This window comes from Marmota flaviventris, chromosome 18 (genome assembly GCF_047511675.1).
Source record: "Marmota flaviventris isolate mMarFla1 chromosome 18, mMarFla1.hap1, whole genome shotgun sequence".
In the NCBI taxonomy this organism is placed as follows: Eukaryota; Metazoa; Chordata; class Mammalia; order Rodentia; family Sciuridae; genus Marmota; species Marmota flaviventris.
In genome coordinates, this window is record NC_092515.1 from 6,292,317 (window position 1) to 6,315,890 (window position 23,574).

A 23,574-nucleotide genomic window follows, 5' to 3' on the forward strand; every position below is an offset into this window, starting at 1 on the left:
TCCCAGGGTGCCATAACAAAGTGTCTGAACAGCATGGCTGAAACGAGAGGAATACCTCCGTCTCACGGTTCTGGAGACTGCAAGGACTGGCAATCCAGGAGGGAGCCCCCTGCCTCTCCAGCTTCTGCTGTCTGCGGGAGCCTTGGCTGGACTTCACTGGTCTCTCCTCTTCCAGGAATACCAGCCATCTTGGGAGAGAGGCCCCACCTAATCCCGTGTGAACACGTTCTAATAATATCTACTATGACCTTATTTTCAAATAGGATCCCACCCTGAGGTGTAGGGCATTAGTCAACATATCTTTCGGGGGGACACAGTTTGACCCATATTTGCCCCTGAAGGTGGCCACGCCTTTATTCCTGGACTTGTGAGTATATCATGCCTTGCGGTTAAGGAGACTTTGCAGATGGGATTAAGACCTTGAGTTGGGGAAATTATCCTGCTGGCCCAGTCTAGTCCCCTAATTCTGTAAAAGCCAGAGGGATGTAGCAGAGAAGAGAGGTGGGGTCGGGTGAGGCCGTGACCTGCTGTTGCCGGTGCCGAGCACTAACCAGAGGAGCCAGCTGAGCCCCGCCGTACCTGAACTTCTGACCCGTGAGATGATAAATTTGTGTTTTATGCCAAGTTAGTGGTAATTTATTATGACAGTAAGAGATTAGCATTAAAGAAGCAGGCAGCCATTAGCCTGTGGCTGTGTGACAAAGGGCCCTGGAGCTTTGCTGGCAGTCTTACTGGAAGTTACCTGGAGTGGACTTGGCCACCCGAAGTTCCTTGTGGAAGACACTTTGGCTGAGAGCCCACAAGGACAATCTGTCACCTCACTCTGCCAGGATGGAGTCTACACAGGGATCGACAACCAATCCCCCTCGCCATGGCCTGTTGGTCAGAAGCAAGTTACAGGTCCTACCACTCTCAAAGCAACTGATTATACAAAGGTGTGGACACTAAGAGTGTGAGGTCATTGGAGGGTCACCTCAGATATGGGTTTGGAAATGGGGTTTGGAATTGGAATGGGTCGAAGGGTATGGAGTTGAGGCTGAGGTGTTTGGAATTTGTCTTAGTTCTCTATTGCTGTATAAAGAAAATGTTACCTCAAAATATGGCGGCTTCAGACAACAAACATTTATCATCTCACATAGTTTCTGAGAGTCAGGAAGCTCAGAAGTGGCTTGGCTGGGTGGTTTTGGCTCAGGGTCCCTCACGAAGTTACAGTGAAGACGTCAGCTGGGCTGCAGTCATCTGAGAGCTGATGACAGGGGCTGGAGGATCTGCTTCCAAGATGGCACCCTCAGTGCTTCTGCCCAGGCTGTTGACAGGAGGCCTCGTCACAGGGGCCTCTCAGGTAGGTTGATTGTCTTCATGTCTGTCTCCCCCCAAAGAGACTCAGAAATGGGGCAAGAAGAAAACCACAGTGTTTCTTTTGACCTAGTCACTTCTACCACATTCCTTTAGCTAGAAATCATTAAGCCCAGCCCATACTCCGGGGAGGGAGATTCGTCCCCACCTTTTAGAGGGACGAATGTGAAAGTGCTTGTGGACAGTGTTTGAGACCACCACAGAGTGGTGGATCGACTGACTTGCTCGATCAAGTGTGGAGACTGACTTGCTCAGAACTTAGGTGGTGTTGTGGTGGTATCCTCAGGCTTGGTGGAAGCCACGGTGGCTGCAGTCCTGGGTACTGGAATCGTGGGTTGGAAGGTTGGGGTTTGGTGCTGGTACAATGCGGTTGGGCTGGTGGGACTATAGTGGTGGCACATTGGAGAATAATACAGGTGTGATAGGAAATAGGGGGTTTAAATCCAAAGTTTAGATCATGGGAGAGATGGGAAAGGAGGTTTGGTGGATACGGTGGAGTTTGGGGTAGGATTTTTTTCATGTTGATTGTGTGGTTCTAGCTGCAGTTGAGTTGCTGGGGGCACGGGAGTGTGGGTCCTGGAGTTATGGATTGCTGGATCATGGCAGTGGTCAGGAGGGCGGACATTCCCTAGTCAGGGGGGCCGAATCCACTACAGAGAAGAGGCTGAAATGGCTGGGGTTGGGTTGGGTAGTCAGATTCTCGGTGGAAGTGGCTGGGGATGTAGCTCAAAGGTGGATGTTTTGCCTAGAGTGCCTGAGGCCCTGTGTGTCCACAGTTTAGGTTTATAGAGGAGTTTGAGGTGGAAGGCTGGTGGGGCAGCAGGAACCGAGCTCATGAGAACCCATGGGTCTTGGATTGGAGCTGGTCAGGAAGGGCTGGTTCACTATGGTTAGAGGCAGGAACGGAGCAGGTTGGCAGGTGCTGGGGCTGTAACTGAGGTTGTCACTGGGAATCCATGGTGGGACTGGGTGCATGGAAACTCTTCTCTGGCACCCTGATCCTCACCTCCACCACCCCTGCCCTGCCCTGCCCAAGGGCACAGTGGAAACCACACACCCAGCTCACACATCTTTATTGGCCCAGATTTTGGGCTGCCAAACTGGCCGCCCTGTCCTGCGCCAGCCCAGCTGTGGGGATCTGCACACTCGTCCCTAAGGGAGACCAGCTCCCTACTGGAAGGGGTCAGCGGGTGTGGAGGTCCTGGGTGCTTTGGAATCCACAGTCTTATTGGAGATAAATCCACGTCTGTGTCCCGAGTCCTCATCCCCTGGCCCTCTGCGCCGGCGCTTAAGACGCTGCCCTGCCTGGAACAAGGAGGCCACGTCCAACAGAGCATCCTCGATGTGCTGCCCCAGCCGGTGGGAGTCCTGGAGGAAACACACGCAGGGGAAGCTGGGGCTCGTGGGGCTGAGCGACACAGGGGGTTAGACTCCCGGCTCCAAGGAAGCAGGGCTTGGGCCAGGACCCCTGGGTCCGAGGGAGGAGGGTGGAGGTGGAGGCGGCGGTAAAGTCTGTCTCACCGTTTTTGTGCTTGATTTTTTGCTGGAGATGTGGAAGGTGATCATGTCATCCCCCATGAAGATGTAAGAAACCCCGTACCCATGGTCATCCGCCTGGAGTGGGAGAAAGTGAAGGAAACAAAATAACTCCCTGCCGCGCAGGAGAGCCGCCAGCTCCTCCTCCCTCGGGTCCAGGTCCCCAGCTCCGCACAGGGCCGAATCCGCCACCCGAGGAAACGTAATCTGGGTAGTTGTGGACGTCAAACAGGTGCGTCTGCTGCACAGGGATCTGGCTGGTGGACAGCGGCCACTGCTCCGAGTGAACCTGAGGACAGGAGACAGTCACGTATTCAGGAAAGACAGGCCTGCCCTGGGCTCCTCTAGGTCGGTCCACCCTCAACATCCCTCCTGATTCCCTGCCCCGTCCCCTGGCCCCGCCCCGCCCCTTCTGGGGATTTCTCCCACCCCCACCCCCCTGCTGATTTCTCCTTTTCCAACCTCACCCTTGCTGCTCTGAAACCCCTCCCTTTCCCAGGGTTTCCCCAGCACCTCCTAACCCTTTCCCTGCACCCCGACCTGGGCCAGGAAGGGTGACTGCACGTGGAGGAATCGGGACACGATGTAGAGCGCAAAGAGGTGGCGGTCGACCCCCTGCCCGCACATCGCTGCCTTCAGTAGAGCCTGGTGCTTCTCCACCGCCACTCGGAACAGGGCGAGGCACTGTGGGTCCTGGGGTCCACGGGGAGGTCGCAGGTCATGGAAAGACAGGAGGTGGGCTTACTGCTGGGCCTGTGGCATGCCTGGCATCTAGCCAGCTTGCAACATCCCTGCAAGGCAGGGATATTCACGCCACTTTACAGAAGGAAATCAGACTCAGAATGGGAAGTCACTTGCCCAAGGTCACACAGCAAGCAAGGCAAAACCAGGTGGGTTCCCAGGTCTGTCTGACTCCGGAGCCCAAATTCCTTCCACTGAACCACAATATCTCATAGATAAGGGGAGACAGGAACAGAGGTGCCTTGGGGGAGGTTCTGGGCAGAGAGGTTATAAGGAATGGTGCATCTGGTCACAGGTTACACAGGCTAAATAAGCAAAGAGAGCCATACTGGAAACAGGGCTCCCTCTCGGGTGCTCCCCCAGTGCTCTGTGTGACCGCCATAAGAGCAGGCTATGCGGGGCTATCTCTGTCTCAATCCATGGGTTCTTTGAAGCCAGAGACCAGGTCTGGTTCCTCCTTTGTCCCTGGTGCCCGTCACAGAGCCCAGCCACAAGTGTGAGCAAATGCCTGAGGGAAGCCTCCCAGGAGGCCACACCCACTGTCTTCTCCTGGTCCTCCATGGCTCTCACGAAGTTGCAGGCCTCCCGCGTGCAAGACCGCACTGTCTCGGTCCTGCCTTCCAGGAACAAGCGCGTCATGGCCGACTCGTAGGTCAGGCAGAACTGACCCCTGTCCTGGGGGACAAGGAAGAGAAGAGCCCGTCAGGAAGTGGTCACAGTTGACCCACCTCATCCAGACCTCCAGCCTCCTGCCCCCAGTGTGTGGAGAATTCAAGATGGTGGATCCACCAGGGCAAAGACAAGTAATGGAGGAGGCTGAGAGGCAGGTGGTGGGAGCCCAGGGAGGCTGAGGTCCGGATGGGCTGGCATGGGGGACTGAGACTGACCCGGAAGTGGGCCAGCTGCAGGGCCATCTGGACGAAGCTGTCTGGAGAGAGATGGCAGCGTTTGATGAAGCTCTTGCCAAAGTGGGAGAAGGGGAAGACGTGGCAGTCGACGTTGCTGGACAACGTCTCGGCTCCCCGCAGGGCGAGAGAGATGGACAGGTGGACCTGCCGGACAGCGAGGGAGGAGGGATGGTTGGTCTTACAGACGGGGCTGGTTAGAGCCAGGAATGGGGCTGGGAGATGGCATGGAGTTGGGGAGTGGGGTATGGAGGGAAGGAAGGGTGAAGTCATTGACGGTGGAGACGCAGGGATGGAGATGGGGTATGAGCTGTGGCCAGAGATGGAAGTGCAGAGGAGTGCTCGCCTGGGCTGCCGGGCGGGGCTGGGACAGGGCTGGGGGCTGCTCTGAGACTGAACTGAGGCTGGGGCTAGGGCGGGGGAGGGGCTGAATCTAGGAATGGTCCCGGTGTTGGGAATGAGCGGGGTTGGAGTGGGGAGGAGTTGGGCTTGGTGACGGGACAGGACTGGGGTAGGGTGAGTTGAGCAGGTTGGGCAGTGGGACGGGCGGGAGTGGGGCTTGAGAAGGAGCTGGAGACAGGCTGGGCTTTGAGGCTGCCGAGGTGTTTGAGTGTTAGATCTGGCATGAGGTATGGACTGGGGTTGGCTGGCGTTAGGGTTGATTCCAAGGCCAAGGATAAGGATGGGGAGGGCTTTAGAGCCAAGGCTAGGATTTGGGGGCTTGAAGGAAGCCTGACTTCACCTGTTCTGGAAGGTCCCACTGCAGCCGCTGGGGCTGGGGCAGCGTGGGGTCAGGATGCCCCTTGCAGTGGCCATCTGCTGAGTAGCCCAGCTGAAAGCATTCTGTAGCCAGAGTGAACTGTGGACAACCAGAGGCTGCGAGAGGCCCTCCTCCCTGTGGACTGTGGCCATCTGACCAGGCTGTGTCTCTTCAGGGAAGGGCATTCCCTAAGAACCACCGACCCCCGAGGTTCACGGTGGGCTCCCAGGTTCATGCGCATTGAGAACAGGACTAACGCTTTAGCTGGTGCTGCTGACCCTGGACAGGCTGGTAAATAGAGTCACCAGCAGCAGCCTACCTTCCCAGAACCCTGCCACCATCCTGGGACTGGAAAGAAGCTGCTGTGAGGCCCAGCTTTCACTGGGATCCGGTGCCGCCCACACCTCGCTGGTGTCAAATATTTTAAATCCGCCCTGACCAGGCACCTGCTGTACCTGCCCTCCAGGTTCACATGTCGTCAAATGACATCTCACAACCACCCTAGGACCACGGGCTTGACCTCCCACTGTGACATCCAACACATAGGATGAGCACCTCACTTGTTTATTTTTATTTTATTTATTTTGTGGTCCTGGGGATTGAACCCAGGGATGCACTACCCCTGAGCCACATCCCCAGCCCTTTTTATTTTTTGAGACAGGGTCTCACTAAGTTGTTGAGGCTGGCCTGGAACTTGTGATCTTCCTACCTCAGCCTCCCGAGTCCCTGGGACTTCAGGTGTGAGTCACACCAGAAAGAACATCTCATTTGTGGCGTAAGAGTTTGTGTTCATCTTTTTCTTACCCTTTGTTACCTCTCTTCTATTTATTTTTTTGTGGTATTAGGGATCAAACTCAGGCTGCATGCTGCAAGTGCTCTACCACTGAGCTACATCCCAGCCAAGACCCTCTTTTTTTTTCTTTAAATTTTAAGGCAGGGTCTCACTGAATTTCTCAGGCTGACCTCCAACTTGTGATCCTCCTGCCTCAGCCTCCTGAATAGCTGGAATTACAGGTAAGTGCCAGCCACCGTGTCCAGCTCACATCTTGCCTTTAGTCAATATGCAGAGATGACAAACTGGCATGAAGTGGTCTGAAGGGTCTAAGGTTAAACTGAATTGAGTTTCACTTAAAGATATAATTAGGTGGGTGCAGTGGATCACACTATAATCCCAGCTACTCAGGAGGCTGAGTCAGGAGGATGGCAAGTTCAAGGCCAGCCTCAGCAACTTAGAAAGACCCTTGAGTAGTTCAGTGGTAGAGTACCCCCCTGAGTTCAAGACCCAGCATTACACACACACACACACACAAATCCAACTGATTCATTTGAGGAAGGGGATATTGAAGCTCAGAGCAGGAGAGTAGCTTGCCCAAGATTACATAGCAAACCAGAGCTAGAAGATAGTTCTTCTCGGTATGTGTTGGTGGAAAGGCCTTACACTGTGGTGTCAGAGCACTCTGGATTCATGTTCTGACTCTGCAACTCTTTGCTGTGTGACTCAAAGGAAAAACACTTCCCTTCTCTGAGCCCCCACTACCCACATTCAGCAAAGGAAGCCATCATCCCCAACTTGCTTCTCCACCTGCCCACCCCCAGCCTGCAGCAGCTACTGCCTACCTCCCACATGTGTCCTGAGATGGGGCAGTCAGCCCACGAGTGCTCCACACTGAGGCCCAGCTTCCCGTTGGAGAAGACAATCAAGGTGAAGGATTTGTCAAACCAGCTGTGGGAGAAAGTTCAGCAGGGGCACAGAGGTGGGGAGCAGTGAGAAAGGCTTGGGGTGCACTGTGGGACTTGCTGGGGAGTTTCAGGGAAGGAACGTGAGGGCAGCTGGAATGTTGGTGTGGGGACTCCTCTAGGAGTGTTGGGGGTCTGTAGCAGGTGGCTCTGCAGGGTCCACAGACATGTCTAAGATGTAGGGCATTCAGGAATTTTTAGGTAGTTTTTAGACATCCTGGGCCTGGGATGTCACAGTGGAGCCCTGTGGGCAAGGAAGTTTTCTGAGGCTCTCCCTGTGTGTGTGTGTGTGTGGGGGGGGGCTCAGGTCCGGGGAACCTGGGTTTGGAGTGACTGCATGAAGATTTGAGGGTTCAGTGGTCCAAGCTCTGAATTTGAGGTCCCCACATTCGGGGTTCAATGGCTCTGGGTTTTGGGAATGCTGAGTCTTTTGGTTATGGGTCTAGGGTCCCAGATCTAGAGGTTTCTAGGTCTAGCTCAGGGACTTGGGGTCTCAGGTCTGGAGCCCTAGGGTCCTGGTTATGGATCTGGGGTCCCAGGTTGAGGGGTTCTCTGGTTCAAAGTTCTCGCAGTCCCAAGGCACTGGGTATGGGGTCCTCAGCCCTGGATCTAGAGGTTGCCCAGGCCTGGGGTGCAGGGTCTTGTTGCCCAGGGCTGACTCACCGGTCGTGGCCCCTGCCCACCAGCAGGGCGTGGGCATAGGCATCCAGAGAAGCCGCGGGGTCCTCCCTGGTGAGCCCGGCTGGCTCCGCGGCCAGAGACACAAAGAAAGCGGCCCCCTCCACCGCCTCCAGGGCCTGGGCGGCCTGGGTCTTCAGGGACTTCCGCACCTGGGCCCACATACCCCTGTCCGGCGGGACGCGCCTGAGCCAGCTGGCCCTGCGCCCTGCCCGGCCTCCACCCGGAGCCCCACCTGTCCTTCCACGACGCCAGGCCGGGCTCTGGAGCCCCTGCCTTCTGCACCTCACCTGGGAGCAGCCGTCAGGGCCGCCAGATGCTCCTCGTGGGGACAGGCGGGCGAGGGGTCATCTAGGATTCGCTGGAACTGCTGCTCCAGGGCCCTCGGGGAGAGCAGGCCATTTTGGGAATGGGTCCCCACACGGAAGAATCGACCCCGGTGGAAGACCGCCACATGTCGGCTGTCCTGGAGGTGGCGGATGTAGTCTAGGGTGGTGTTGGCAGAAGCAGGGGGTGGGGAAGGCCAGACACACGAGAAGAATAACGACCATTGGTTCAGCACTTCCTGTGTGCCTTGAGCAGTTGTTAACACGTGTCTCATCTTCACCCCCTAGGTACCACTATTACCCCATTTCAGGGATGAGGAAACTGAGGCAAGTTATAAACTGAGTAATAACTTGCCCAAGGCCACAGCGGAAAGATGGAAGCAGGCTGGCTCCGGAGGACCCGTAGTTTTGTCTCATCAGTGGGAGGGGAGCGGTGGGGTCTCACCTTTTTGGACCCCTGGCACGCGCGTAGTGTTGAATATCTTCTCATACTGGGCAGAGCACAAGGGGCGCATTCCCATCAGCAAATTCTGCAGGAGGCCATTCGCTTGTGAGCTGCCTTCTGGGACCCATGGGGTCCCAACGCCAGGGGACCAGACCTCTGTCCCCAGCACGCAGTGGCTGTCTTACCGGGGGGATCTCCTGGCGGTTCAGACGGTGTCGGTAGAGGAGCAGGGCATGGACTGCATTCCCTGCACGAGCTGCCTGCAGCGGCGTGGGTGTGACATACAGGAAGTCCTGGGGGCCAGAGCAGACAGAGGTGGCAAGACACCGAGGCCAGGGTGCCCCTGAGGGGCGCTCCCAATCCAAAACAGGGTAAATTATTATTTGAGACTGCAGTCCCAGATTCAAGTCACGGGCCATAAATGCCTCATTTTACCCAGGCACCAACCCTCGACCTGGGGCTCTCCAGCCACCCCCAGCCTTTCCGTCCCTCTCACCATCATGTAATAGTTGCTGTTCACCATCAGTGAGTTGCGGGAGCGCAGGTACACAAATTCTTCCCACCAGTCACTGACCTGGGAAGACAAGGAACCTTGAAGAGGAGGGACAGTGGGTTGGGAGAGTCTACTAAGTTTTCTATGTCACATAGGGAGGGTGGAGTTCGATGAAGGAGGGCATAATGATCAGTCACTAGCAATAACCTAGATGTCCGTGGATAGAGGATCAGTTAACTAATCAATGCTACACTCAGGCTGTGGAATATTACAAAGTTGTTAAAAGAACAAGATGCATTGGTATTATATTTTTTATTTGTTATCTGTGTTTATTGACACTACATAAGCATCAAGACATATTTTTGAATGAAAAAAACCTAGGAGCACAAAGTATGTGGAATGATCAATTTGATTTTTTTTTTTTCTGTGCTGAGGATTGAACCCAGGGGTGCTTTACCACTAAGTTATATCCCCAGCCCTTTTTGTTTTATTTTATTTTTTAGTTGTAGTTTGACATAATACCTTTATTTTACTTATTTATTTTTATGTGGTGCTGAAGATTGAACCCAGGGCCTCCCACGTGCTAGGCAAGTGCTTTACTGCTGAGCCACAAACCCCAGCCCCACTCCCCCCAACCGCAGCCCTTTTTAAACATTTTTTAAAAAATGGGTTTTGCTAAGTTGCCTGGGATGGTCTCCAATTTTCGATCCTCCTGCCTCAGCCCCCTGAGTCACTGAGATCAAAGGTGTGCATCACTGTACCTGGCTCTGATTTGAAATTTTTAAAAATACCATTTTTATGTCCATCCACAGATAAATGGACAAGCAAAATGTGGAGATGGATGTAGTAAAGTGTTATTCAACCATAAAAAGGAAAAAAAAATTGTTTTGTGGTGCTGGGCATGAAGCCAGGGTCTTGTACTTGCTAATCACGAGTGCTATCTGAGCTACAGCCCAGAAACCTTAGAAGGAGCGAAGTTCTGACTCAGCTGCCACCCAGGTGGATCCTGAAGACCTGAGGCTAAGTAGAAGGAGTCAGGCTCCAAAGGACAACTATTGTACGATTCCATTTATACAAAAAACCTAAACTAGGCAAACCCAGAGAGGCAGAGAAGAGAATTCACCAGGGATGGACAGGGTTTGTTTGAGATGGTGAGAAAGTTCTGGAAATAGATACTGGTAACACAATAGAATAGATGGCAACACAACATGGTTAATGAATCAACGCCATTGAACTGGAGACTTAAAAGGTGAAAATGGAAAGCTTTATGCTATGTATATTTTACTACAATAAAAATTATGTATATTTATGTATGGACCTATTTCTTTGGGTACAGAATATGCTTATAAACATCTAAGACCCTGGCCAAAGTGTTTCTCACAGGAAATGAGATAGCAGAATTAGAGGGAGGTGGCTGGAGGGGACTTAATGTTCAAGATGTTTTCCTTTTCTACATTACAGAATCTATCACATATGTGTGTTTACTTGCATCTTCTTTTGAGGGGGGGGTACCAGGGATTGAACTCAAGGGCACTCAACCACTGAGCCACATCCCCAGCCCTATTTTGTATTTTATTTCGAGTCAGGGTCTCATTGAGTTGCTTAGCACCTTGCCTTTTGCTGAGGCTGGCTTTGAACCTGTGATCCTCTTGCCTCAGCTTCCGGAGTCACTGGGATTACAGGCTTGCACCTTTCACCAGGATACTTGCATCTTAAAGTTTATGGCATCTTACATTTCCTTATACTTAGAACTGGGGATGTGCTACACCTTCTAGAAAAATCCAGAAGCTTCTGGCAAATGCTAGAAAAGCTCTATAGTGTGCAGTTACATAAGCATCCTGCATATATCAGACTTCCTCAAGCTGTGCATCTTTCTTAAGATCTGTGCATTTTACTCTGTAATATTTTAATATACACATAATAAAAAATTCTTTTTAATAGAGAAAAAATTTCAGCACCAAGCCTCGCTGAAAGTTGTCTATAACTCAGCAGAAAATCCCAGAAACAATAGTGGAGCAAGATTTCAACCTCAGGAACCAAACAGTGTGGGAAAGGGAAGGGGTAGTGACGAATCAGACTGGTTAGAAAATCCCCAACAAGAGGGGAAAATTAGGCCAGTTTTACTAAAAGCTGCTTTAGTGCCCTGTGTCAATGGCTTTAGTGACATCACGGGTTCTTCCTGGAAGTGCCACCTGGCCAAGGGGGATGAAGCTGAGTGGCGGCAAAACAGCACAGCACAGGACGGTCCTCAGTGCCTCAGCCAATTTGCTGCTTTACGATTTCCTCCTTAAAATCTGCTCAGGGATGATTTTTGCTACAAACCTCAATCTCAATGAGCTCTTTTAACACACAGCTGGGTTTTTATCCGAGGTATGTTTCACATCCCTGCAAACGCTCAATGAGTGAATGTGGCACTCCTGGGAAACACAGGGATGGGGCCCTCAAGCTTCGGGTCACATGTCTGTCTCCTGGATAAACCCAGGTGATATTCATCAGAGTGCTTCTGTTTAAAACCATCTTGTTGGCTGTATGCTGTCCGGGAACTGGCACCGAACTCATGACCACAGCACTGAAGGAAGCTTATCCAACACATGTATTCTCTCCAGAAGGCAAATCCAGCTTCCTGTGCTCAAGAGCAGCAGCACTTCAGCACCACACTAGGACATTTTAAATAGCAAAATCACCAAGAAAAAGCACAAAAATGCAAAACAAAACAACAACAACAAAAAAAAAACAGCACTATAAAAGATACTTGTTTACAGCAGGGGCACTGAAACCAGAAGGCAGAGGATTGTCTGGTTCAACCAAAGCTGAGAACTTTTTTTGTCCCTCTCTTGTGTCCTCAAATGACCATGAAAGAGCTGCAAGAACTGATTTGGGGGTTACAAATAGATTTTAATGAGTGGGCGAATTTGCAAACATAGGATCTCTGGAGAAATCACTGCGGCACCTGCTTGGGATCCCAGCTAGTCAGGAGGCCCAGGGAGGAGATCAATAGTTTGAGGCCAACCTTGGCAGTGTAGTAAGACCCTGTCTCAAAACAAAAGATACAAAGGGCTGGGGGTGTAGCTCAGTGGTAGACTGCCCCTGGGTTCAGTCCCCAGTACAGAAGGGGGGATCACTGTGTCAGACTTTCTCTGGCCTCATTTTGGTGGTTGTGCATTAGATAATAGTGTATGTTAAAATTGGCAGTGGTGTGGAGATGCAATAAACGTGTCTGTGTATGTTGTGTATGTATATATATGAGCATGTGTGTGTGTATATATATATATATATATATATATATATATATATATATATATATAATATATATAAAAGAATCTGGTCTAGGCATGGAGGAATAATAATATAAGACCAGATGCTGGCATCAACATGGACACGAAGACCAATGGAAAAGAAGACAGAGACAAACCCACACACTTACAGTCATCTGATCCTTGACAGATGCCAAAAGTAGATGTAGAGAAAAGACAAGGCTTTTAAACAAATGGTGCAGGGAAAACTGGGTATTCATATGTAGAAGAATGGAATTAGATCCCTATTTCTCACCCTGCACAAAAGTCAAATCAAAGTGGTTCAGAAACTTAGGAATTGAACCAGAAAACTTGCAACTGCTAGGAGAAAACATCCATCATATAGATGCAGGCTTCCTCAACAAAGCTCAAGAAATAAAACCAAGAATCAATAACTGGGATGCCATCAAATTAAAAATCTTCTCCATAGCAAAGGAAATGATTGAGAGAGTGAAGAGGAAGTCTACAAATTAGGAGAAAATCTTTGTCAGCTACTCCTCTGACAGAGGATTAATATCCAGAATAAAGAACTCAAAAAACTTAATGCTAAAAAATTAAATAAGCCAATCAATGAATGGGCAAAAGAACTAAACAGAAATTTCTTAAAAGAAGAAACACAAGTGGACAAAAAATATGAAAAAATGTTTAATGTCTCTAGCAGTCAGGGAAATGCAAATCAAAGCTACACTAAAATTTCATCTCACTTCAGTCAGAATCACACACCTGTAATCCCAGCAGCTTGGAAAGCTGAGGCAGGAGGAGCGCGGGTTCAAGGCCAGTCTCAGTAATTTAGGGAGGTCATAAGCATCTTAGCAAGACCCTGTCTCAAAATAAAAGAATAAATAAAAAAGGCTGGAGATGTGGCTCAGTGGTTAAGCACCCCTGGGTTCAACAAACAAACAAACAACAACAAAAACCATGAACAATAATAAATTCTGGCAAGGATGAGGGGAAATAGGTACACTTGTATATTGTTGGTGGTACTGAACATTAGTGCAACCACTCTGGAACAGAGTGTGGAGATTCCTCAAAAAACTAGGAATGGAAACACCATATGACCCAGCTATTCCACTCCTTGGAAATTATCCAAAAGATCTAAAATCAGCATACTGTAGCAATCCAGGCACATCCATGTTTATAGCAGCACAATTCACAATAGTCAAATTATAGAATCAACCCAGATTCCCATAGATAAATGGATCAAGAAGACGTGGTAAATAGATACACAATGGAGTTCTACTCAGCCATAAAGAAGGATGAAGGAATGGCATGTGCTGGTGGAAGATGGAGCAGATTAAAGGAAAGGAGGCAAGTGGGGGAGGGGATTGGAGATTATAAAGCCACAAGGAAGATCAGTGCAGTAAGAGGTAAGAGGGAGGGAAGAAGAGAAAGGGGAAGAAAGATGGAATAAATTTGACAAAATCATGATATATACATATGTGTATATACACACACACACACACACACACACACCCCAAAGGGAGTTTCACCTGTATGTATTTGTAGAAAGTGCCAGTAGAGGAGAAAGAATGGGGAAAGGGGGAATGGGGATTACAATCAAATTTCTTACATGTATAATTTTGTCAAAATGAACCCAAATACTATGTATAATTATAATGCTCTAACAAAAAAAAGTTAAGGCCAGTAGCCGAGTGCAATGGCACATGCCCATAATCCCAGTGGCTGGAGAGGCTGAGGAACGAGTATCGCGAGTTCCAAGGCAGCTGCAGCAACTTTGCAAGGCCCTCAGCAACTCAGTGAGACCTTGTCTCTAAATAACATTCAAAATAGGGTTGGGGATGTGGCTCAGGGGTCGAGTGCCCCTGAGTTCAATCCCTAGTACAAAAATTAAGACGAGAGACCTAGGGCCAGTCTCAAGCACTGCATGAAAAAGAAAACAAACCCCGCCCTTCTGCTTCTGTAGACACTTCTCAGTGCCCTTCATCAGGTTCATCTGTTGGACCCTTGATCTTCCCCAAACCCTCTTCACTTCTCCCTCTCATTCCTGTCTTGGATACTCGTACCCAAGCCAATGTTTCAATTACCTTCAACAGACAAGGAGCCTATATGCTGTCTCACTTTAGGGTTCCTCTCCTGGCTTTCCCACACACTAGGGCTGACCCTGATCCTCTCCTGCTCCAAATCCTTCCATGACTCTCTAGTACCTCCCCAGAAAGTTCAGAATCCTCGTCCTGAAGTTTGCCTGTCCCCAGAAACCCACTATCACCTCTCTGACTCCTAGCCATCCTGCTCTTTGTTCTAGCCTTGATTCCAGCCCCTGGGTATAATGTTCTACTTCTTTACCTGTGAGCATGCCCTTCCTCTATGCCCTTGTTACCAACCTCGCGGGTTCCAATTTTCTCCAACCATAAAGACTCAGCCCTAATACCTCCATCTCACCCAGCAGTCATCTCCTTCAGTGACCCCTGAAATATTCATACCACCCCATCTGTCTCATCATTGCCATCTCGTCATATGCTTCCTGATTGCTATTTTTGGCTTCTCAGAGAATGTGAGACTGGCAAGTTCTGTTTTGGGTGAATCACTCACTAACCCACTCTGTGCCTCAGTTTCCCAAGGAGCTCGACTGACTGCAGTTAGGGACTTAGTTTCAGAACTCAGAAACAGAAACCCATTTGGGGAAGCTGTCCTTAAGCAGGAAGTGCTGGGCGGGTCTTGAAATTCAAGTTCCAATATTGGAAAGTGGGGGCAAAGCTCAGAATGCAGGGACCTTTGGGGTGGAGGTCAGACTACTGGAGCTTTGAGCCAGGGCGCAGACTGTGGAGAGGGATCCAGGGCTCTGATTCCCAGCGCACGGGGCGGGGCTACTGGGTGGGGCGTGGCAAATGAGCGCACGCCTGGAGCGGGCCTCCAATCACAGCAGGGCATCGGGGGGCGGATCGCGGAGGGGAACTTAGGGCTAGAGGGGGAGAAGGGGCGGGCTAGCGGGGAGAAGGGGCGGGCTAGCGGGGAGAAGGGGCGGGCTAGCGGGGGAGAAGGGGCGGGCGGGAACCTTTGCCTTCCAAGTGGGGCCTCGCGCGGGACTCACGTAATTGGACGCCCACCAGGACTTGAGCCACAGGTACCACTGCAGCAGCGACGCCTGCAGCTTCAGGAACTCCTGGGCCAGCCCCGTCGTCCAGTCGAAGTCCTCGTCGGAGAGGACAGGTCGGACAGACTCCAGATACTGATGAGGGAGGGCGGAGAAGACCGAGTCACGCCCCCGGCCGCCTCCTACCCCCCACCCCATCCCCGGTTCCAGAAGCACCTTGCGCACAGTGTCCTGCACCGAGGGCACCGGCTGGCGCGGCAGCGAGCGCTGATAACTGAAGAGCACCGGGTGGCGGCCAGAGAATATGCGGACCAGGGCCTGGGGGAAGGAGGCGGGGGGAGGGGGAGAGGTTACAAGGAGTTAGATCGCAATGAGGCCGGAGGGGGTGGTGGGCAAATCAGAGTGAATGGTACACAGACGTAGAAAGGTAAATGAGAGAGAGAGAGAGAGAGAGAGAGAGAAGAGGAAAGGAAGAAAGAGACACTAAGGGGGGACAGAGGTCCGCAGAGAGCGACCAGAGAATGTGTCCTGAGAGTGCATGGTATATGGGTCCCCTCACATACCAGCCAGGTCTTGGTGGTTGAGGACATGGCTTCGTGGGGTTCAAGAAGCCAGCCGTGGTAGGACAGAAGCAGCCTCAAGGCCACGTGAAGTGTGAAGATCAGGGCTCCCCACAGACACGAGGCAAACAGCGCAGCTGCCAGAACACCCCGGAGCCTATGGTGCTGTCCACCCCTGGAGGGAGAGAGCAAAGCTGGCTTGGGTCTCTTGGCTTCGGACCTCCCTCCCCTCAGCGCCTCCCGCCCTGCTCTGGGCTTCTGGCTGCGGAGGGGTGTCTTAATACAATTAAATCAGACAGAGAAGTCCTTTTTTTCCTCATCTGATGTGGGTGGGAGCCTCCTGTGTCCCCTGCCCCACTTTGTGGTGGAAGCAAGTGGCTTCCTCCTCCTCCTCCTCCCCTGCCGCTCCCCCTCCCCCTTCTCACTAAGTTGCCCTTTCCCTCTCTTTCTCCCTCTTCTTTTTGTTACTGGGCTTTGAATCTAGGGGCGCTTTACCATTGAGATACATTCCAGAGCTTTTTATTTTGAGACAGGTTCTTGCTAAGTTGCTGAGGCTGGCTGCAAACTTTGGACCCTCCTGCCTCAGCCTCTTGAGTCTCTAGAATTACAGGCATGTGCCAGTGACTGGTGTCATCAAGCTTCTAAAATCACTTTTCACAGAAAATGGTAGATGCTTAATAAGCCAGACCAATTAGTTCTGTTGAGGGGAGACTTCTCCCTCACAGGAAATTATACCCTAAGGTGGCAGCACCTGTGAACTCCGGGACCTGGTTGGAAATGCACATTCATGCACATTCCAATACAGCTCAAGTTCAAGAAACACTGTCAACATTTGCGAAGTTGGGATACACAGGTGAGAAAAATCTCACCCAGAGGACTAGGGTTAAATCACTTCCTCTCTGAAGACTGCATAAATCTAACCTTCCTAGAAATGTCTACATCTAGCTGGGCGCTACGGCACACAATGTAATCTCAGCTACTTGGGAGGCTGAGACAGAAGAAATAGCAAGTTTGAGACCAGCCTGGGCAATTAGTGAGACTGTCTCAAAATAAAAGAATAAAAAGGGCTGGGGATGTAGCTCAGTGGTAAAGCACTCCTGAGTTCAATTGAAAGAAGAAAGAAAGAAAAGACAAATAAAAACAAATTTTTACATCTGATCCTTGATCTGCCCCCTTAGGCCACTTGCACAAAACCTGAACCTTCTTCCTCATGTGAAGACTAATCCAAGTATCAGGATCAGAACCTAGTACCACTTCACCTGTCTCTGTTTTTCAAACCTTTCCTAAATTTGATGACAAGGATAATAGTGCAAAGATAACTTGATTTAGTAGCCTCCTGGTGCTAGTGTATATACCACATACATGATTTTGATTAACTCTTTCAAGAATCTTAAGAATTGGGGCTGGGGATGTGGCTCAAGCAGTAGCGCGCTTGCCTGGCATGCGTGCCGCCCGGGTTCGATCCTCAGCACCACATACAAACAAAGATGTTGTGTCCGCCAATAACTAAAAAAACAAATATTAAAATTCTGTCTCTCTCTCTCTCTCTTAAAAAAAAAAAAGAATCTTAAGAATTAATTGTGATTGATCTGGGGTTCTAGCTCAGTGGTAGAGCGCTTATATTAGGTATTTAAAGTAATCTAGTAACCCACATGTGAGGCACTGGGTTTGATCCTCAGCACCACATAAAAATAAAATAAATAAAGATGTTGTGTCCATCTACAACTAAAAAAAAATATTTTATTTTTTTAAAGATAATCATGGCTTTATTTATTTATTTATTCTTTTTTTGTAGTGCGGGGGATTGAACCCAGGGCCTTGTGCATGCAAGGCAAGCACTCTACCAACTGAGCTATATCCCCAGCCCCCCACAATATATTTTATCTTATTATTATTTTTTTTTTTTAGGTGTAGATGGACACAACACAATGCCTTTATTTTTTTTATGTGGTGCTGAGGATTGAACCCAGGTCCCGCCCGTGCGAGGTGAGCGCTGTAACGCTAAGCCACAATCCCAGCCCCAAAAAATATATTTAAAAAAAGAACTTCAGGTGATTAACTTTAAAGAAAAAAAAAGAATTAATTATAATCTCTATTTTATAGATGACGATCTTGACCTTGAAAACAGAGAATAGCGAAGTCTCTCTCTCTCTCTCTCTCTCTCTTTTTTGATACTGGGGATTATACCTATGGATGTTTTGCCACTGATATTTTCACATTTTTATTTTATATCAAAATAAAAAAATATTTTTAAATTTTGAGACAGGGTCTCACTAAGTTGCTTAGGGACTCACTAAATTGCTGAGGTTGGTCTCAAACTTTCAATCCTTCTGTTCAGCCTCCAAGTCACTGGGATTACAGGTGGGCATGAGTTCTCTTGACTAAGACTACATAACCAGAGACTGACCGAGCTCATAATTCTATTAGTATATATAACCATGTCTGGACATTTTCTAGTTTGTCACCATCCCTTTTAACAAAAAGAGCCAGAAAGAAAATATGCAGAGTAGAGGTCACCTCTTTTTTCTGATGCTGTACCTTTAGGAATTGGACCCAAAGTTTCAGTTTACTTTTCTCTGGCAGGCACACCATAATGACAGAAAAACTTATGATAGGAGGAGAAGGACTGGGGAGGTTACTGGGATGAAGGGGGGAACCTCACCAGTCTGGCAGCAGTTCTTTAATCTTCTCCATCAATCCTAGAGAAGGATCAAGCTGGAGGAACCAGGCAAGCTGGATGGCACTGAAGAGGAAGAGCCAGCTGAGGGGGGTGGCAGGGAACACACCCGTGAGAAAGTCATTCTGTGGGGAGGAAAGGGCGTCTGTTCCATTACCTGTCCACTCCTCTGAGCACCTGCTTTGCCTCATTCTCAGGTATTTGTCGGGCCCTGGGCTGGGTGCTCAGGATCCAGCCAGGGAATGAAGACCTGGGTCCTGGGTTGGGGAGGTAAATCCTGGGCCAATTTGTGGCAGTAGGACAAGAAAAAGGAGCCCCATGGTGGCAGGGCTGTGGGCATCAGGGAGGTCTCTGGAGAAGGATTCCCTAAGGCAGGACCTCAAAGGTAAACCATCAAAAGAGTAAACAGATCCCTGTACAGAGGCAGGTCTGGAGCTTAGGATGCCTTCTAGAATTTCTAGAACTATCTGGTCATGGGGCAAATGAGGAATGAGTGACAACTCTGCTGACTAATAGATTCCCAGAAAGCATGGAAGGGAGCACAAACTTCTTTTTTTTTTTTTTTTTTGCGGCGCTGGTACCATGGATTGAACTCAAGGGCACTTGACCACTGAACCACATTCCCTATTTTTTTTTTTTTTTTTTTTTTGTACTGGGGATTGAAACCAAGGGTGCTTAACCACAAAGCCACATCGTTTTTTGTATTTTATTTAAAGACAGGGTCTCCCTGAGTTGCCGCTGCTGAGGCTGGCTTTGAACTTGGGATCCTGCCATGGCCTCCCAAGCCGCTGGGATTACAGGCATGCACCCCGACACCTGGTGGGATCACTAACCTTTTTTTTTTGTAGTTGTAGACGGACAGCATGCCTTTATCTTATTTATTTTATGTGGTACTGAGGATCGAACCCAGTGCCTCACACATGCAAGGCAAGTGCTCTGCCACTGAGCTACCGCCCCAGCCCCAGGACCACTAACCTTTAGTGAGTACTTACTACCTTCTATGGGTCGCTTACAAGGATTAACTATTATTTATTCATTTATTTTTAAATTTTTTTTGCAGTGCTGGGAATGGAACTCAGGGCCTTGTGCATGCTAGACCAGCACTCCACCACGGAGCCACATCCCCGGCCCTGTTGTTAACTCTTTTTTTAAAAAAAAATATTTTATTTTAGTTGGACACAGTACCTTTATTTTATTTTTATGTGGTGATGAGGATCGAACCCAGGGCCTTGCACGTGCTAGATGAGGGCTCTACCGCTGAGCCACAACTCCAGCCCCCCATTATTAACTCTTTAATTCCTCTGAACAACCCTGTGAAGTTATGTATCCAGTCCTCTGAATCTGTGGGTTCCACATTTGTGGGTTCCACCAACCACAGATCAAAAATATTAGAAAAAAATCACATCTTTATTGAATATATACTGACTCCTTTTTCTTTTCCTTACTCCCAAAACAATATGGTGTAACAACTATTTTCACAGCATCACATTATATTAGGTATTTAAAGTAATCTAGAGAGCCAGACACAGGGACAAGATCCCTGTGCTTCCAGGGACTCGGCGACTTACTGAGAACCTGTCCCAAAATATAAAGGGGTGGGGATGTGGCCCATTGGTAGTGCACCACTGGGTTTAATCCCCATGTCACTCACACTCACACATATACACACACACACAGATTGAAACTGAAATTGTCGCTTCAGTAAGCCAAGCCCTGTGCCAAACACAGTGTTTACAACAATCCCTGGGGTCAGCGACTGTCACAGTCCCATTTCATGAATGAAGAAAGTGAGGCTCAGTGATAAGTTTGTAGAACTGTTGCTCTGGTGAGCTGAGGCACGGGCCATTCATTGGGACCAACAGGAGCTGCAGCTCCCAGTGTCTTGTGGGGTCCTACAGTGGAAGATGAAGGACATGAGAGTTCCAAGTAACCATCAGGGGACAGAGGTAGCTAAGGGATGGCAACCAATGTAAGGGTGTTGGGGGGAACTGGGCAGAGGGGACACGGACGCTGAAAAGGGACTCAGGTCAAATGCAGGGCAGCAGTCTAAGTAGTTTATAGTGTGACATCAGCACTGTACCAAACTTCCCAGCTTCTGGAGATCCTTCTGGGCTGCCCCCTGAACGAACTTCAGCACCCCCTACCCCACCGCTCAGCCTGGGAGCAGAGGGACTCTGAACACAGATGGTACTAGACTGCTAGAACCAGTGACCGAGGTTCTGGGAAGACACTGGACACCAGACAAGAGTCAATCTATAAGACAGAAATCTGAATAGTAGTTGCCTGGCAGGCAGGCTGGGGATGCAGAAGAACATTCTAGAATGGTGGCAATTCCATCCTGATTGGCAAAGTTGCATGGGTGTTACAAAAATGTAAAGAAAGCCCACTTTAAAATATGTGCATCTTTCTGTACATAATTATATGCTGTTTTCTTTTGATATTTTTTGGACCCCCAAGGATGCCAAAATCCCCAGATGCTCGAGTCCTTTATATAAAATGCCTGGTATTTACATATAACCTTCATACATCTGCCTGTATACTTCACAGTATCTCTAGATGACTTGTAATTCCTAATACAATGGAAATGCTATGTAAATAGTCAGTGTAGCCTATTCTTCATGGAATAATGACAAAAAAAAGCCTATACATGTTCAGTAGAGGTGCAATTTTTTTGTAATAATTTCGCATCTGTGGATGCAGAATACAAGGACACAGAGGGGTGACTTGTCTATCTGTGTATGTACGTGTGTGTGTGTATGTATCTAACTATAGGGAACACATGGCCATCGTTGCTAAGTTGGCCAGGGGCGCAGGGGTCAGGGAAGGGCTAAGGGGACTCTCTGGGGATTTAGCTAGAACAGATACCTCTCCATTGAACAACCAGTACAGCCACAGAGATGCAATCCAGCCTGTCCTGTCCAAACATCCCAGCTTCTGGAGATCCTTCTGGGATGCCCCCTGAATTAACATCAGCACCCCCTACCCAGCTTCTCAGCCTGGGAGCAGAGGGACTCTGAACACCGATGGTACTAGACTTCTAGAACTGTCCACCCAGGTTCTGGCAGACACTGGGCACCAGTAGAGGCAGGGAGTCAGAATTATTTCCAGCACTGAGGTAGGTAGCAGAGCGGGGAGTGAAGGAGTGCAGGGCCCAGGCCTTTAGAGGTTCATGTCAGAGGGCTAATGGGGCTTTAGGATCAGAGGAAGTGGCACTCAGGCCCACTAGGCAAGAGCTGGGGGAAAGGATGGGCCTTCAGGATTGAGGTGTGAGACAGCCAAGATCTTAACAGGGCTCTGGAATGAGGAGCACCTTGTCTGGAGGCTGGAGAGGACAGGGAAAGGTGACAAGTGTGCCATAAGAGAGGGGGACTGGACTGGGGTATGGCTCAGCAGTGGAGCCTAAACTTGCCTAGCATGTGTAAGGCCCAGGTTCCACCTCCAGCTACAAAAATAAAAACAATTAGGAAGAGAGAAGTTGTGGAGATTCCAGGGGATTCTGTGGGGAAGGGCGGGGTGGTGATGGGATCCAGGAAGTAAGGACAGGTGAACAGGGGTCCTCAGTAGGTAAGGCTGGGCATGCCAGAGAGACACAAGCCACGGAGAAATGGCTGAAGGGGTGCTTGAAGTGGACATCCAGGTTCCCAGAAGGGGAGGACAGGAACCCAGAAGGAGGCCTTGGGCATCTGGGAGACAAGAAATTGGATGCTCAGAAGGAAACCAGCCAGCAGCCTTCCTCACCCAGAATCTCAAGAGATGCCTCTTCCAAGAGCGCAGGCCAGAGAGGTAGATCTCCTGCCACATAGGGCCACTGAGCTCCACTTCACCCCTGTCCGAAGTCAGCGAAGGCATGAAATTCACAGCCTGGTGGGCCTCAGCCATGTCACACGGGACCTGGGGGAGGGCAAAAAGACATTCTCTGGATCCTCAATCCCTCCTCCCTAGACCCAGGGGTCCAGGTTTAAGCCTCCTCCCTAAGACCCAGGGTCCAAACCCAAATCTCTTCTTCCCAGGCCTACAGGCCCCCAGCCCCTTCTTTCAGCTAACCCTGGGAAATAGGACTGTTCACCTTTTCCTAAGCAACTGAGAGGTCTTGAGGGTCCTGGCTGGAGACCTAAAGATGTTGGGGGAGGGACGTCAATTGAGAACCTCTGTGAACGCATAGAGAAGAGGGAAGGATCGCTCACACTAACACCTTTAGTTGCTCTGCAGAGAACGCGAAGCTAGGGCAGTGTCCCCCGCCCCCAGTAAGACTCCGAGACCGGGGGTGGGAGAGGGAAACTGGTCCCGGGTAGTTGGGTCTCGAAGAAAAACAGTTTGGGGTTCATATGAAACGAACACCTGCCGGACGTTGGCACTGTCCACCCCATTTCCGCTCCCCACTCCAAAGGGGTGGGCAGGGTCTATAAATTCATCAGCTGCCGGGAGACCCAGCGTCCCTTCCCCCTCCAGGGACTGGAGGGGAACGAGGAGGGAAGAACCTTACTGCGCATGCCTCGCAACCAGGGATGCTGAGGCCGCGAGCGGAGGAGAGCATTGAGGGCAAGGGATGGAGAAGCCCGCACGCCCAAGCCAGGACGCCGGCCTCCAGCCCCCAGAGGAGCTCGGCCCCTTCGGTTCCATACTTACGCTAAGTCAGGGGTCTTCAATCAGATCCTGGGGACCAAGATCGAGAACATCCCCTGCCCCACCGATTTTGTGCTCAGAGCTCAAGTCTTCCGCTGGCATATGTCCAGTCGGCGTGCGACAAGTACACGACTTGGTGACCGTCGTTCTCCGGAATCCTGCCCAACCCCAGGACCACCCGACACCCAGAAACTACGATTTCGGCCTCCCGTGTGCCCAGCCGGGTATTCAGGTCCCAGATTTTATCCCGCCCCCTTCGGCGCTCGGCCTCCGATCCCCGCCCCGTTCCACTCCCTCCGCGTTCTATCTCCGCCCCCTTCAAAAAATAAGGTCCAATCCCCTTCCTCCGTTGGGGACCCAGGCCTCAATTTCCTTCTGCCGAGCCTGATTCG

The 23,574-nt window shown here is 50.2% G+C and overlaps 1 protein-coding gene across 7 annotated transcripts; it reads right to left on the minus strand.

Moving 5' to 3' along the window:
• Positions 1-2,412: 2,412 nt before the first annotated feature.
• Cpt1c (carnitine palmitoyltransferase 1C) lies at positions 2,413-23,414 on the minus strand. Of its 7 annotated transcripts, none has more exons than XM_027920480.2 (19): positions 23,186-23,414; positions 22,298-22,450; positions 18,545-18,684; positions 15,886-16,057; positions 15,539-15,640; positions 15,320-15,457; positions 8,981-9,058; positions 8,670-8,777; positions 8,485-8,530; positions 8,004-8,199; positions 7,699-7,881; positions 6,916-7,021; positions 5,281-5,397; positions 4,521-4,685; positions 4,174-4,308; positions 3,433-3,585; positions 3,068-3,181; positions 2,878-2,970; positions 2,413-2,724 (listed from the first exon to the last, which is right to left on the minus strand). In XM_027920480.2, exons 2-19 carry the CDS (start codon positions 22,436-22,438, stop codon positions 2,527-2,529), a joined length of 2,385 nt encoding a protein of 794 aa, XP_027776281.2. In that variant the 5' UTR covers positions 22,439-22,450; positions 23,186-23,414; the 3' UTR covers positions 2,413-2,526. The 7 variants fall into 7 exon arrangements, with proteins under 7 accessions (XP_027776281.2, XP_071460429.1, XP_071460430.1 ...); XM_071604328.1 differs by having other exon boundaries at positions 8,485-8,569; XM_071604329.1 differs by lacking the exon at positions 7,699-7,881 and having other exon boundaries at positions 8,485-8,569.
• Positions 23,415-23,574: the final 160 nt, after the last annotated feature.

What these genes read in the sequence shown, in the direction of transcription:
- Cpt1c (XM_071604328.1), bottom strand. Translation starts at nt 22,438, where the DNA reads ATGGCTGAGGCCCACCAGGCTGTGAATTTCATGCCTTCGCTGACTTCG. An exon ending in TGCAGGACACTGTGCGCAAG is followed by an intron (nt 15,458 to 15,538) that starts GTGCTTCTGGAA and finishes CTCCCTCATCAG; the next exon opens with TATCTGGAGTCTGTCCGACC. An exon ending in CGTGCCAGGGGTCCAAAAAG is followed by an intron (nt 8,200 to 8,484) that starts GTGAGACCCCAC and finishes ACACCACCCTAG; the next exon opens with ACTACATCCGCCACCTCCAG.